The following is a 15761-nucleotide window of genomic DNA, read 5'->3' as shown; positions in this document are numbered from 1 at the left end:
AGTCAGGCCTATATACAAAATCAATCTTTATCTACTATCTATGTTTATATATTTTATTCTTAAGTCCAAAAATTAATAATAGTATATACTGTGAAACACCCCAGACTGCAAATAAAATGATTGATTATTATTATTACTAAAGCTTTGGTAGAGAGTTTGCTTTGTTGAACCATAGAGAAATAAAACAGAGTAATCTTAGCGGGTTTAACATTCTCTAACATAAGTCTTAGAAAAGAAACTAAACTTCCACTTAGGAATAACCTCTAATATTTTTTTTCATCTTAATTAAAATTGCCATAAAAAAATGTTTACATCGCAAGTTTGAATACCACTACAATATCTTGATGGCATGAAAAACATTTCTTCTTTTACAGTATTGTTGTATCAGCTATTTAAAATTCTTTGCTTGTGATTGCTCGCTTTCAGAAATAGGCTCGAATTATATAATGCGTAATATCTGTGACACCATAGGTGCTTTGTTCACTCTTTCCTTTACCTATTGATACTCTCAACTTTTGAGTGAGAAATATGAAGTCGCAAAGGTTTAGTTACTGTGTGAAAACATGTTAATTCAAAAATGATTTGAACACGCTCTAGTGTAGGCCAACTTACTAGCTAGACTTAAAAAGCTTTACAAACCTACAACCAAATTTCCCCCTAAAAATTGCAAAATTCCCCCCAAGTGGATAATTTCTCCTTGGTTGGGAACCACTGGCCTAGTGGTTTAACAGCTTGCCTGAACATCCTAGCCTACGTCGATAAGTGTGGGATCCATTCTGCATCAGGTCATACCAAAGAGACCTTTTAAAAATGGCACTAAACTTTACTCTTGCTTGGCACTAAACAAAAGAGTGGGTTTGGGACACTAACTTACGTTTCTGATATTGTTTGCAATCACTGAGCACTCTGCTCTCAGTTTCAAGGGATACTAAGCCACAACGAGAACCTCTTCAAAAAATTTGGCAGATAACTGATTCAAGACGCTCCCAGCCAGGGTTGATCGGTTTAAACCGCCCGGTTAAAACCTGGTTTAAACCGGGCAGTTTTGACCACCTATTACTGGTCAAAACCGCTTTAGTGTATTAATCAAGTTGCTTTTCAATTGATTTAAAAATATTACCCTTCATGTTTAGTAATGATGTTCAACGAGCAACACTAAAAGGCGGAAATAAGCCGGGCGTGAGATGGCGTATTGCCCAGACCCCAGACTACGAGCGCTTTAACACCGATGTAGAAAACGCGGAAGTACGATCTTGGATTTCTAAACTAGAAAAAGGTGGAAATGCGATTTTTAACAACAACTCAATATCGAACATTTTCTTATGTTGAAATATCATTGAAAGATATTGTTTAGAATCAATTGTGAGGTCATTAAATATTTTGACTGTTATAATTCCACAGCTATTGGAGTAAATTTCAAAATTTAATTGAATTTATTGAAATATAGGAAAAAGGCGGAAATGCGATTTTTAGTCACAACTCAATACCGAACATTTTCTTATGTTGAAATATCATTGAGTTATCGCTATGTTAAACAATATGGACGCCAAGATCGTATTTCCGCGTTTTTTACATCAGCATTAAATCGCTACTTCTGCGGACAATACACCATTTCACGCCCGGCTTATTTCCGCGTTTCCGCATTTCCACCTTTTAGTGTTGCCCATGTTCAACTATATTTTGTTTTGATCAACAATAACCTAAATGCTGGATTTGGAACAAAAAATTTTCAATTTCTCTGTTTATTTTTGATATTTCAATCAGTTGGTTATTTTAATTATTGAGAAAATTCAAATTCTAAAAATAAGTTTCTGATGAACCAAAAAATGCTTAGTAGAACGATGAACAATTTGCATAGCCAACTGAAGTAGGCCTACAAGAATTTATTCCAACAAAAATTCAAATTCTAAAAATAAGTTTCTGATAAACCAAAAAATGCTTGGTAGAACGATGAACAATTTGCACAGCCAACTGAAGTACAAGAATTTATTCCAACAAATTTTGACTGCCTGACAGGCCGGTATTGGCGACCATTAATGAAAGTTCAGGCGGCCATGGCCGCCAGCTATTTCGAGGCCTGCATATCAAAATGGTGATTACTCACAACTGCTTTTATATTTCCTAAATAGCCAATAGCCCAGGTAGCCGACCATTCACTACATAAAAATACTTTTCTGAGTTTTGACAGGTTTAAACCTAGTTTTCACCGGTTAAAACTAGGTTTAAACTACTTAGTGGTGAAAACCAGTTTTGACTACTTAGAGATCAACCCTGCTCCCAGCGCTAGTCCTGGGAAAGATGGTACTGCTATTTTGCATTCATCAAATGCTGGCATTTGCACAACAATCTAACCTCTTAGTGTAATCCAAAAGAAAGAATCAAAACCTGTGATAGCGTGGACCTTTTAATTGCAGTAACATATTATTAAAAAACAAGCAGTGTAATGAGCAAAGCAGCCAGTCTAAGGCAGTGGAGCTGGACACTGGACAGGCCAAAAAATTTATCAGCAACTTACAACTCAACAACATCATCATCAACAATGAAAATGAAAAACAAAAACTGTTCAAATAATCAAAATTTGTGGTAATCGTGTTTCCAAGTCAAATATTTCTTTTGTATTTGTAAACTGTTTTCAAACATTACACATCTTCTTTTATCATCGTATTTGATTCCAAGCATTGATTGCCTCCTGGCCTCCTGTATTAAAAGTTTCCAAAATTGTTGGTCTTTTCCTGTGTGTAGAAATAAATAACTATTCTTATTAAGCAAAGACCGCCCCGATAGTTCAGTTGGTTAGCGCGTAGCTTCTGGAACGAAGAAGCTTCAGGATCAAGCGGCGCTGGTTCGACTCTCGGGTCATCGGCGCTCGTTTCGACTCGAATTTATGTCATCACTTGATTGTGGTTACAGTTTGTAGTTATAATATCTAATTGTCCAAGGCAATGATATTGCTGTGCATTATTTTTGTTTTGTGTGCATGCTAGCCAAGTTATAAATGCACAATGCAGTGATAGTCGTTGTTTTTCTTATTTTGTACGTTCTCCATGTAACTTTATTATGTAATAGTCAGTGGCGTAGCTAAGGGGGGCGTGGACCGCCCCGGGCGATACGTCTGGGGGCGGCACGTTCACACTACGATTTTTGATTTTGATTATAATCTGATAAAAAAACGCATTTCATTTTCACATGCTTTTTCTTGAAGGGGCGGCAAAATCTAAATCCGCCACGAGCGGCACATTTCCTAGCTACGCCACTGGTAATAGGCAATAAACTTATGAAATATTGATACTTTTGTAAAAAAACATAACAAATACCACTTTAATCAAACGATCAAGTGAAAACAGCCAGTGCAAAACAAACATTCTAATGCAGTGACACCGCATTGCGCAATACAATGTAGACAGCATAGTTAGCCCTTCAGATGGACGGGCAGATTTCGAGGTTCGCATGCCATATTGCCATAGTGCCAAGATATCCTTGGTGGAATTCTAAGCTCTTAATTATTTTGCTGTCTATAGCCTATAGATGATAAAGCTTTGGTAGAGAGTTTGCATTTTTAAACCATAGACAAGCGAAACAAAGTAGCCTGACCTTAGCTGGTTTAACATAGGCTAATGTATTACCGGTAGCCTACATACAGTAGGTAGCTACAAAGGTAGCTATGTAACGCTTCTGTGTTGGTGAGATGACGCTGCTGAGTTTGAAGTAAGGCTTCTGAGTTGGGGAGTAACGCGGCTGGTTGGATTGACTTGAAAGCAACACTAGATTTGGGAAATCATCTTGTATTGCGTCAGTTGTTGCAGCAGCGATCAGAGCAAATTCAGAAAGCGTCACGTCTTGCCGTAAGAAACGTGTTGATCGAAAAAGAATAATAATAATAATAATGTTATGGTTTTATTTATTGTCGCTCTACAACAGCTAAGGTCTTTTAGCGACAGGGCTCATTTTCAATTTATATCAGGTTTACGATGTTATCACATTATTACCCGACTCACTCTCACTGCGCTATGCAGGATAGAACACAATCGGTACCGTTTTTAAAGTCTTCGGTTTGACCCGACCTGGAATCGATCTCAGATCTACCAGCACCAGAGCCGAAGGCGAAACCACTCGGCCACTGAGCTATCGAAAAAGAAAGATTCATACCTAGTCTCTTAATTTATATGCGAAACAATATTCATCCGCGGGTTGCAAGGCGCAAGGCTAATTAAATAATAATTGAAACTTGAAAGGGCTAAACAATTGAATTATGAGAGCGTTGGACTGCACTGCAGAATAATGGCTGGTGACGAATATAAGACAGCAGTCGGTACATACGTTGGCCCCAGTCAAAACGACGTTGAAGCGTAGATGAAACGTCGTGAATGACGAATAATTAGGTTATGATGTAGTGACTGAAATTGAATGCTGGGGCGCAACTGTAAATGAAAATGCAATGATAGTAAAATTTACAAGTGTGGTGGACAAATTAAGTAGGCTACACAAGCAGGTAAGCTTCCATGGCTGTCCATGCCCCGCCTCCGAAGAGATAGGAGTTGACATCCATGGAAGCAAACCAGAAAAGTACATAGGCTAAGCGGTGCGCGCGCAGGGTTGTGCGAGACATGAATGTCCGAGAGTCATACTATTAGTTCGAGTTTTTTTTTTTGATGAGGGAGGACGAGACGACAGCAGTTGATTTGGAAGTTCGGTGATGTATATGATGAGCACGACAGCAGCTGATAAGCAGTTCAGTTAGTAGTCCATTGATGGATGACAAGCACGACAGCAGCTGAGTAGTGAGTCCGTTGATATAGGACGAATATGACAGGAAAGAGGCCAGCTTGTATAGTTGCAAGCTGTGTGACATGCAGCCATTGCATGTCGAAAGTGGCGCAAAATAGCGGCACTGGTTGGGTTGACGTCGCGGTGTGCTTCTGACGCAGAGAAGGCTTGAAGGATGGACAATGCAGCAATTGCATGTCGAAGGTTGTGTCGCAAGTAGCGGCAGACATGGGGTTTACCATGTTAGAGTTGCGTCGGCGGCTGTGGATAGCCGTATTGAGGGTCATCTCCGTGGAGGCATCTCGTGGTTGAGGCATCTCATGTTGAGGTATGTGATGAGGGACTGTTCAACGCAGTGCAAGTCGTGAAGAACATGGGGTGCTGTGGTGCCATGTTGAAGTGGTCTCATCAGTGAGCTTGTCGTGTCATCATCGTGGTGTTGAATTGAAGTTCCTTGAAGTCTCGCATCAACCTCTCGCAGCAACCGTGTTGATAGGCAGGTCTGAAACGAAATTGATACAAAGTAGCGACCGCTAGAAAGTTACACATAAGCAGTTCAGACACATTAAAAAAAGCGATACATGCGGGGATAAAAGTAGTTACAATATGGCAGTGCCATAGGCGGCAGACGCCGGCTGATGATGGGACACATAATGAAAAAGAATAGCGATACATGCAGGGATACAAGTAGTTGCAATATGGCAGTGCCATAGGCGGCAGACGCCGGCTGATGATGGGACACATAATGAAAAAAGAATAGCGATACATGCAGGGATACAAGTTATTAAATTGGTAAGGCATGGCAAGGCAATGCCGGCTGGATGGGTAGGAAACGAGACAAGAAACTATGAGAGTCGTAGTATAAGTACGGAGTAGGCTCAGCACTCATTAAAAAAAAAGCGACAAACACGAGCATAAAAAGTAGTTACAACGTCACATGACTGTAGTTAAGCGAGTGATTATAAAATGAATGAATGGATGCAGTTTTCATGTCTTGCTCAGGACGGTAAGCTACAGAATGGATGCAGTTTTGACGTCTTGCTCAGGACGGTAAGCTACAGAATGGATGCAGTTTTGACGTCTTGCTCAGGACGGTAGGCTACAGAATGAATGCAGTTTTGACGTCTTGCTCAGGACGGTAGCTACAGAATGAATGCAGTTTTGACGTCTTGCTCAGGACGGTAGCTACAGAATGGATGCAGTTTTGACGTCTTGCTCAGGACGGTAAGCTACAGAATGGATGCAGTTTTGACGTCTTGCTCAGGACGGTAAGCTACAGAATGGATGCAGTTTTGACGTCTTGCTCAGGACGGTAAATTGCTGTGATAAAAGTAGCGACAAGCGCAAGCTGAAACCGTGTGCGAGGCTGTGATGTAGGCTACAAACCGAGATACAATCGGTAGGCTGACAAGTGGGTTTGCAGCATGTGAAACAATACAGTAGGTGTATGGCGGTTGCTTATGTAAACACAGAAATATTTGCGCTGGCAGTTGACCAGCGCGCAATGAGACATCATGACGTAGTTAGTTGACATTGCAGTGGTTAGGCTACGTCATGAAGGCGATAAACTTGATTATAAAGACACAGAGGTGGATCCGTCACCCTTACATTGATGCAACGTCAGCAAACGTTGAAGCAATGTAAGTATGACGAATACCGTTGTATGGGGAGTGACGCCACGAGAAACTGTAGGAAAACGAGGCATAGTGGGGAAATGAAAGAGGAATAAGGGCGGCAATAAGCTACTTGCAATTAGTTAAAAAAAAATTATGCAGTGGTTTTATAGCAACAGTAAAGATAAGGTACCGTAGAAAAAAATGAAAGTTATAAACGATGCATAAAGACTACCGTAGATAATTACATAAGGTTAAAAGTTTTAGCATGCAGTGGTCTGTATGGCAACCACAAGGTTAAGGTACCGTAGAAATAGAAGTTAGAAACTATGCATGTAGAGTACAGGAGATAATTACAAAAGTTTAAAAAAAATTTGGCAAGCGGTGGTTTCTATGGCAACCACAAGGATAAGGTATCTAGGAATAGAAGTTAGAAACTATGCATGTAGACTACAGGAGATAATTACAAAAAGTTAAAAAAATTATTTGAAAAAAACGTGGTACATTACCAGGTGGCGTGGATGTCGTTGTTGCAGGTCGTGAGTTCGAAAAATGTACTCGGGGTCACCATTGTAACGCTTCTGTGTTGGTGAGATGACGCTGCTGAGTTTGAAGTAAGGCTTCTGAGTTGGGGAGTAACGCGGCTGGTTGGATTGACTTGAAAGCAACACTAGATTTGGGAAATCATCTTGTATTGCGTCAGTTGTTGCAGCAGCGATCAGAGCAAATTCAGAAAGCGTCACGTCTTGCCGTAAGAAACGTGTTGATCGAAAAAGAAAGATTCATACCTAGTCTCTTAATTTATATGCGAAACAATATTCATCCGCGGGTTGCAAGGCGCAAGGCTAATTAAATAATAATTGAAACTTGAAAGGGCTAAACAATTGAATTATGAGAGCGTTGGACTGCACTGCAGAATAATGGCTGGTGACGAATATAAGACAGCAGTCGGTACAGCTATACAAAAGAAAATATATAACATAATGACTCAAACGTTTTTGATACGTAGCCCACGTGTGTCTTCATCAGGAATTAAATCTGCAATAGATAGCCTACATAAAATGAAAAATCGTAAGATGAATTTGATTTGCATTATAACTGTAACGACACTCTGGACTGAAAAGCACAAACTGAACAAATGATGCAACAATGATCACGAGTAAATTGTACGGTGGGAAACAGATCACATGAGGTGTAGGCTAAACTACAGGCATTGGACAAACTATTAGAACACACACAAAAGGAACGATAAGCTACAGGCGAATAACTGCCGGTTGAGAGATGGATGGTTACTTTTGATTCTTAAGGCTTCTATGATCTTAGTCTGAAAATCAGATCTGCCTCGAGAGATGATTTTTAATTGGTCGATCGAGACATTGTCAGTGCACGTTTCACAAGGGGCGATGTGCTCTTTAATTGCACTTTTGGTTGATAAGTTTGAGTTTAAGTGCTCCCCGGCCCTTGTCAACAAATGTTTCGTTGACATTCATGTCATTCATGTACTACTGGTAGGCTACAGTCAGCTACAGCAGACAGTTAGCTAATGTTATGTAGAACATATTCAAAGAATACCCGTTTGAAAAGAGAGTTGAAAAGTTACCAGTAGGCTAATCTTATTTTTCTTAACAAAGCGTTTGCAGTAGGCTTGGTGCAAAGCAAACAGTTGATAGGTAGTTGAATTAACAAGTAATTATGATCATTCAGTGAATATCTGTAGGCGTTGTGCTTGATGGTAATAACTAGGGCCCGCAAAAGTCAATAAAGTCAAAATTTTTTAAGGACTTTGTCTGTCCACGAATTAAAGAATAAAGTTGTTTTCAGCACTTAGGGGACTGTTTCTAAGAAGTTTATAGGTTAAAATAAAGTCAAAATTTTCATTAAATTCAAAATTTGTCAAATTATGGCTTTTGACAAACTTTTTGTGTTTCTTGAGAGTATTTTTTGTCAAAATCCTTGTAGAAGCATTGTCAATCAGGAACTGCGACACAATTAAACCATATTAACCCATAAAAGATCCTTGAAGACCAACTCCACTTCCTCGTAGTAAGGATCGGAAAACGCTGGGGCAAAGTCCTAGTAGGCCAACGGAGCTCTGGCACTAGCAATGGCCTGTGCTAGTCAAATCATGGCTCAACATACCTCATGAATATTACAAAAGATAAGGTATAACACATCTGAGGCCGTCGATGCCTGGTTCAGGCAAGGCAATTGAAGAAGAAGAACCTATAAAAGCAGGAAATATGTCACAAAGCCCACTTGGATCAGCAGTAGGCCTAACTTTTATCGCAGATTGTCCATTATTTATTCATTGTTAGGGGAGACTGGGGTAAAGTGTGCAATGGGGTAACATGAGCAACCCCTGTTTTTGGAAAAACGAGTTGGCGGAATTATTATTTTGTTTATTCTGGATATGTCACTAATAATGCCACTTCATTCAATGTATTTGTTATGTCCACTGCGAATTGCATTTTACAATGGCACGCAATTATATTGTTTATGTCGAAAAGACGAAATTTTTATTTTTTTGCCAAAAACTGAATAACTTTATTGTTACACTATGTAAATCAAATCTGTTTTTTTGTATTGGTAAGTATAAAGTGTGAGGATATTCAATAAAACGTTCAGGTTGGTTAGTCTTGTAGTTTTTTAAATATTTGTAATTTTGTCACAAAAATCATGATGGGGTAAAATGTGCAATGCTAGTTGAAGTATCTTGGAGCAGTTGCTCAACTTACCCCAAAAGAAATAGCTTTAGCTTATTTAATGTTTGAACTGTTGAATTTATGTCTTTTTAGGTTCGAATTGGATAAAAAAAACAGTGTTGTGTTGTAAAGCATAATGCCTCGCAATTATACAAACAAACTGACAGGAGAATGCTTCAACTTAATCGAATTGCTCAACTTACCCCAAGTCATTGCTCAATTTACCCCATACAATTTTTGCCGGGGTAAGTTGAGCAACACGCGAATAAGTATCAATATAAAAAAATATAAAATCGCAAGGTGATAAAACTCAATCTAAAATGTAGCTGATTCACTGGTGCTTTAAGTTAACCCTATTAAAATTTTCCAAAACAAACCGTTGTTTTGTAAAAGCGACTTAAGCAAAAAGGTGCTCATCTTACCCCACCCTCTCCTACATATTTAAATAATTCTTATAAAACACTTCCTCTTTACAAACATAGTTTTTTCTGAGATCAACAGTTTGAATTTTAGGAATAGCTTACTGACATTCTGTAGTACAAAAACGCCTAAGCAAGCTAAATCGTCTTCAGCAAAGGTTAGACAGATTTGTCGAGATTTTCCTGATGAATTCAATGCAACTCTCGGGGGTGATATAAGGTGCGATTTTTGCGAGTTTATAGTGAAGTGCGATAAAAAGTATTTTGTTGAAAGCCACAGGAAAAGTAAACGGCATCAAGCTGGATTAGAGCGACAACAAGCAGCGCAATCAAGGCAAACATTTATTGTACAAGCCCCTTTTATTGAACACGTTTGGGTCTGAAATCGACAAAATAGGCTATTATGTTTGGGTAACTGGTATCAGTTCAAGGAAGAACAGTGACCTCCTCAAATAAGCAATTTCGTTAGGTCAAAACAAAGGCAAAATTTGATAAAAATTAAGTCAAAAATTTTTTTTTTCAAAGTCAAAATAAAAATGGCCCTAGTAGCCTAATGACGCAACGTAGGTTATCATAACAAGGTTTCTTAGATTACTATCGGTGCCAATTGTGATTTTACGATCAGAGATTATTCAGGATAGATAGAGGCCCTCCTATTGTCAGATGTAATAAAGGCCTTCGTATCCCCTTTTTTAGATATCCCCGATATAGCCAAACAATCGTCTTGTACTTTGGTGAGTGCAGAAAAGTATGAGATTGGGACCCTCACGCCTTGGCGTAAAAACTAATGTTAAATGTCCTTTGTGACGTTTCTTAATTCGTATTGTTTCATAATTTCGACTATGACATCACAAGACAAAAAAATTTTCCAGTTGGTATTTTTAAAATTATTGGAAAAACCAAAGTGATTTGGCAGAATAAACAATAATGTCCTTTCAAGATTTTATTCCTTTTTATGACTATATCTTTGGTCATGAAAAACTAGAACACAAACCTGAAGTATTTGATTTATTTGCGTGGCTGTTTGGAGAAGAAGCCCCAAAACGTCACATCCCCGATGACCCTTATTTTGCTGGAATTTTTTCTGTCAAGGAATCCTACGACATAACTGTGGATGAAGTGCTGAGATTGTATGGACCAGAAGAAGCTGAAAAACAAGTTCAGCGACTTCACTTGAATTTGTGTTTGGCTCCCTTTGTAGCAACGCTGATTTTTCTCACTTTTACATACGCTACCAAACTTGCATACAGGTAAGCTATGAACTTGCAAAAGCTTCAAACGGTTTCAAAAGTATTCTATTTGAATAAGATTATACTGAAGAAGCCACACTTGTGTGGTGAAAGCTCTATATATATTAATAAATTTATTTTTCTTGATTTAGTGTGATATTGTTTACTTAGTTACAAAAGTGTGTGTAAATTATTGTGAATGTGTGAATTAGGGAATCCTTTTTCAAAAGCAAGTGTGAATTAGGCCACTCAAAAATATTCAAAATTTTAAGAGCCTAAAGTCACTTATTTTTTTGAAAAAGTAGGCAGTAGACAATTTTGTGTTTATGAAACTTTTGTTTTAAATTAATTAGCAAAGCTAACTCACTGAAAATTAAAAGCTTTTTTTTTAAACAAAATAAAAATAAAAAAAACAATTCAAAACGAAATAACAGTACAACGAAATTTTATTTTGTTTGGAAAATAATTTTTACACGTTCAACTTTTAAATAACAAGAAGTTAAGTAATTCTTAGAAAATGTCTAGGCTGCCCACTTTAAATTGAAATGTGATCAATGTGTTCGAATATTGTAGTGCTTTTGTTTTCGTTTCAGATTAACAACAAAAATGATTTTAATTCAAACCCAAACAAACTTACTTTTTTTAATGAAAAATTCGAAATGAAACTAAAAATGAGCGATGTTGTTTTAAAAAGAAGTAACTCAAAACTTAAAAGTAGTTACGGTATCACCGCCAATGGGGTACGCAAAGAGGGGGTCTTTTGACTTATAAAAAAATTTGACGAATAATTTTCAAAATACCAGTTTGACTGGTGTAAACTAACGATAAGTATGGACCATAGTCTATGCTCGCTGTAATAAGCAAAAGAGTGTTTTTCTAAAAAAAAGCCCCTTAAAAAATCTTGCGTACTTCATTGAACACCTTTTATTGGCTCAACATAAAATTTTTTATTTTTATCCAGGGGAATTAAACCTCTTCTACTTGGAGTGACAAATATCATTCAAAAAGTTCTACAAGTAAGAAATTTTTATTAACTTATTTTTAAAATATTGTAATACTGTTCAAATAATATTATTATGTACCTCCATAATAAATATACGTTGAGCTATCACTTCAAAAATTCCATCTAGATTAAAAATTCCAAAAACATTAATTTTTTCACATTTTTATTACGTAGGGAGATGTCAAATCTGTAATGGAGCAAAGGATGGATTTATTGGAGAAGGCGTTGGTAGAAAATATCAAATGCGAGAAGGTGATCACCCGGACTGCAAAATCCTTCATGTGTACTTTGATTCAACGTCTGCAGACATTAAATCAATGCAAAACTGACGGATTTTGTTGTATGGGCATTTTAGGTTTATAAGAAAAGCTTGTTTTTTGTAACTATCACAAACAAATTTTAGGTAAAAACATCTTCTTCACTAAGTTTCTTAGGCAGAGGTCTTAGAAGTTTTATTTACCACCCCTTGATTCTCATGTTTGTTGAGATTTCACTGACAGGCCATTAAACAGCAGCCAAACTTTAGCCTCATCTTAGCCAAATTACATTGATTTGATTTTTTTTTACATAGTTACAAAAAATTAGTTACAAAAAAAAAAAAATTGATTTGATGTTTGTAGACGATAAATCAAAGTAAAAGGGCTGATTATTTAGTTGAGATTTTCCAAGTCGCGCAAGATTTAACAATTTATTGAATATTCAGAACATGTCAGGTTGATTTCATCTAGGAAATTTAACCGTAGAACAACAGGCTATTGATTTTTGCTAAATATAAGAAAACGAAACTAATTTCTAACATCAGTGAATAAAAACAATTAGATTTGGTAACTATTGCAATTACAGTATTTAGACTATAAAGCTTTTGCCGCATTTTACCAGTTTCTTCATTGCTTTTATTCAAATAAAAATTATTTTAATATTATGTATAAGTATTATATTAATGCCATTATTATTATTATAGTAATTTAAATTCTGTTTGAATAAGAAAACTAAACAATCCGCTTTCCGATGGCGAAAGCTTTATTACTAATTTTTGTTAGTTTCCAAATCTTACTGTTTTTATTTACTGATATCCATCGTTTGAAAGTATTTTGTAATCGATGGATCTTCGCATAATTTGCAAACCGCAGTTTTTTCAACACCGAGAAGTCAGAACAGAGGTTTAGAAACATCAGGATCAGTTATTGCAAAGATTTATAACATTTTCTTGCAAAATTCTTAAAAGTCGTCATAATATCCCGTGTGACGCAATAATAGAAAACAATGTGCTTTTATACTTCACAGCAACAGCAGGAGAGTCTTTTTCAAGTTCTTATGTAAAAATGATATAGCGCATAAAAAAATAATAATCAGAAACCGTATGCTATTCCTGTCCTTCCTAAACTTGGGTCGCAAGCTTTGAAAGTCCTTGAAAAGTTTCAAATGCCTAGAAATGTGCTGACGTTAGAGAAAAGTAGTGTAGGCTACTAAGTTACTCAAATGGCGGAGATGGCTCATCGGATAAGACGCTCAATTTCGAATCATGCAAATCCCGGCTGAACTCGACACTTTGCGTGTGTTAACAGTAGGGTACGCTTGATTTTCTTATGGAGCATTTGCGGTGGGGCATTTCATGTTTTTTCCTTTGTAATAAAAATGTATATTTACTAATAATAGCCAACACATTACCATACCCAATTACCTATCTTACATTAAAGATACCAATTTTCGAGTTTAGAAGCGCTAAGTTACTTCGGGTTGATTTTACACTGGAAGTGAATATCGGGATAGCAAAATTCGACACTTCTCGGTCTAACGGCATTTATCTGCTTATGCACCGCACTGGCACACTGCTGAAATTACCAATCCTCATTTTAAAGAGTGAAGCTATGGACCTATATCCCAGCGTGTATCAATATGCTTATGTTATCTGGTTGATTAATAAAGTTATTCTTTCATTTAGAAGGAAAGCGTTGACATTTTGAAGCTAAAGATGGGAGATTTAATTGACAGCCACTCCAAAGTTCTGCTTTCCACTCAAGCTCGCCTTGGAGATATTACAGATGCTGTACAGGATTTGTTGCAGGTTTGTGGTTGCAGCTTTATCTTTACACAGCAGAACGCATATTGACCCCGGCAAACCTTAGGTGGCAACCAAGAATTGTTGGTAACAAAACATATGTTACTCGTTTTAAGCTTTAGCGTGATGTCGAAGCTGGATCAATCTTAGTCTGGCAGCTCATCTGTAGTCAAATCAGGTATGGGAGTTCCATGACCTCGTTTGCCAGACAGATTCCTCTGTGCTTGCAGCCTCCACACGACGACAACATGTCGACCTAGATCGTGAAGAACTCAAAGGAGTTATTTTTTTACTTCACAGTGTTGATATTAACGACCTGTTTTAGCCTGATGCAGCGAGTTCGTTCTGGTAGTAGCGAATTGCACTAGCTTTCGGAACACAGTTCCCTAGTCATGTGCTATGTCAAAGGAGATAGTTTCGCATTGCCGACGTGTTGTTGTCTGTGGATTATCCCATTTACTCAGTGCTTCTGAACGGAAAGCTATCCTTAAAGTGCGTTGCTCAAGCCCCGAGGTTGCTCATACCCCAAGGGTCGAACCAAAGTCGCTTAATCTTGAGGTTTCTTCGTTCCTAAAGTTAGCTACCTATTGGGGCGGATTTAAATCTTCAACCACGGGGCCAGTGGCGTAGCTAGGGAATGTGCCGCCCGGGGCGGATTCAGATTTTGCCGCCCCTTCAAGAAAAAGCATGTAAAAATGCTTTTATTTTTCGTGTACTTTTGCATTATTATAAAAAAAACGTCCTGTCTGAAAGTGCCGCCCCCCAGACGTGCCGCCCGGGGCGGTCCGCCCCTCCCGCCCCCCCCCCCCCCCTAGCTACGCCACTGCACGGGGCGTAAGCTGAGATACGACAAAATCTTTAGCCTACTTGGAAACGTCTGGCAGACTCCAGCAGGTAATGCCTTACTATTACTTTAGACATCTACTCCGGTAAAACGACGTGAGGAAGTGAAACCTACTCCAGATACCGGGGATATTGGAGATTCATCAAACAACATCAACCAGAAGGCTTGACTCCGCGAAGAACTTTGGACGTTTATTCTAAATTTACAATAATTAAATTTTCAAAGTAAAAATGCGCATCATTTCGTAAACAATAAACTTCACAGCATTCGTTAAAACTCTGGAGTGATGATGACGAATCGGAAATGATTTTTTCCTTTTAATGTTCGTTTTTCCAATTCAAACAGAAGGTTAGCCTATTTACTGAGAAGCAAGCAAACTATTAAGTAGGTGATGATAAGACTTGAGAACAAAATTGGAAGTTTCAATGAGATGAGTCCAATTCTTCTTTCATTTTCGTTGTTGATTCCAAGCACTGACTGCCTCTTGTATGAAAACGTTTTCAAGTTTCTCGTTCTTTTGCTATTTGTGTTAGATCTGTGGTGATGTTGTTTTGTTGCTCTATTATGCCATTCTTAACAACAGAATTGATTATATTTTATTCTCGGACTAGGAAAGCCTTTTGCAGAGCTTAACCCTGCGGTTTTGCATGCTTGTAGAGGCTTTGAATCACTGACGCAGGACCGGTCACCGAGATTGACAGAAAAAAGTTTCCGATTGTTGAAGTGTTGTTGCAAGGGAATTATTCCATCCATTAGATGCCGCTGAGTGGACAGCAGTCCTTATCGTGCGTTGCTCAATCGCACACCCCGAGAGTCAAACCAGAATGGACAAACCAATCATGGCGGTCATGAAAGTTGGTGATCTTAGCTGAATTTAGGCCGCTAAACTCAAATCGTAAGTCAGATTTTCTCTATCACGTCAAGTTTTCAAGATATCAGTAAGCACCATAATTTTTCTGCTTTCATAAAATAACATAAAAGTAAATAATTCGGTCTTGATTTTGGACCTCCGCCCCACCTATTTTACGGTATTCTGACGGTTTCAGCTAACCCCTCCCCGTTCTGTTGACGCATCATATGACATTTTGATATATCCCCATATTTAAAGGGTCAAACAAGTCTAATTTT

General features: G+C 37.9%; 1 protein-coding gene across 2 annotated transcripts; it reads left to right on the top strand.

Annotated features, from left to right (window-relative positions):
- Nucleotides 1-10383: 10383 nt before the first annotated feature.
- On the top strand, nt 10384-14909 carry LOC145782226 (uncharacterized). 2 transcript variants are annotated; one of them, XM_082594002.1, is made up of 5 exons: nt 10384-10748; nt 11689-11743; nt 11905-11982; nt 13676-13795; nt 14707-14909. In XM_082594002.1, exons 1-5 carry the CDS (start codon nt 10426-10428, stop codon nt 14800-14802), a joined length of 672 nt encoding a protein of 223 aa, XP_082450128.1. In that variant the 5' UTR covers nt 10384-10425; the 3' UTR covers nt 14803-14909. The 2 variants fall into 2 exon arrangements, with proteins under 2 accessions (XP_082450128.1, XP_082450127.1); XM_082594001.1 differs by having other exon boundaries at nt 10385-10748; nt 13673-13795.
- Nucleotides 14910-15761: the final 852 nt, after the last annotated feature.

The sequence above is a fragment of the Aplidium turbinatum genome, chromosome 13, assembly GCF_918807975.1.
Source record: "Aplidium turbinatum chromosome 13, kaAplTurb1.1, whole genome shotgun sequence".
In the NCBI taxonomy this organism is placed as follows: Eukaryota; Metazoa; Chordata; class Ascidiacea; order Aplousobranchia; family Polyclinidae; genus Aplidium; species Aplidium turbinatum.
The sequence above is the reverse complement of the archived record's forward strand: the minus strand, read 5'-3'. Positions and strand labels throughout refer to the sequence as shown.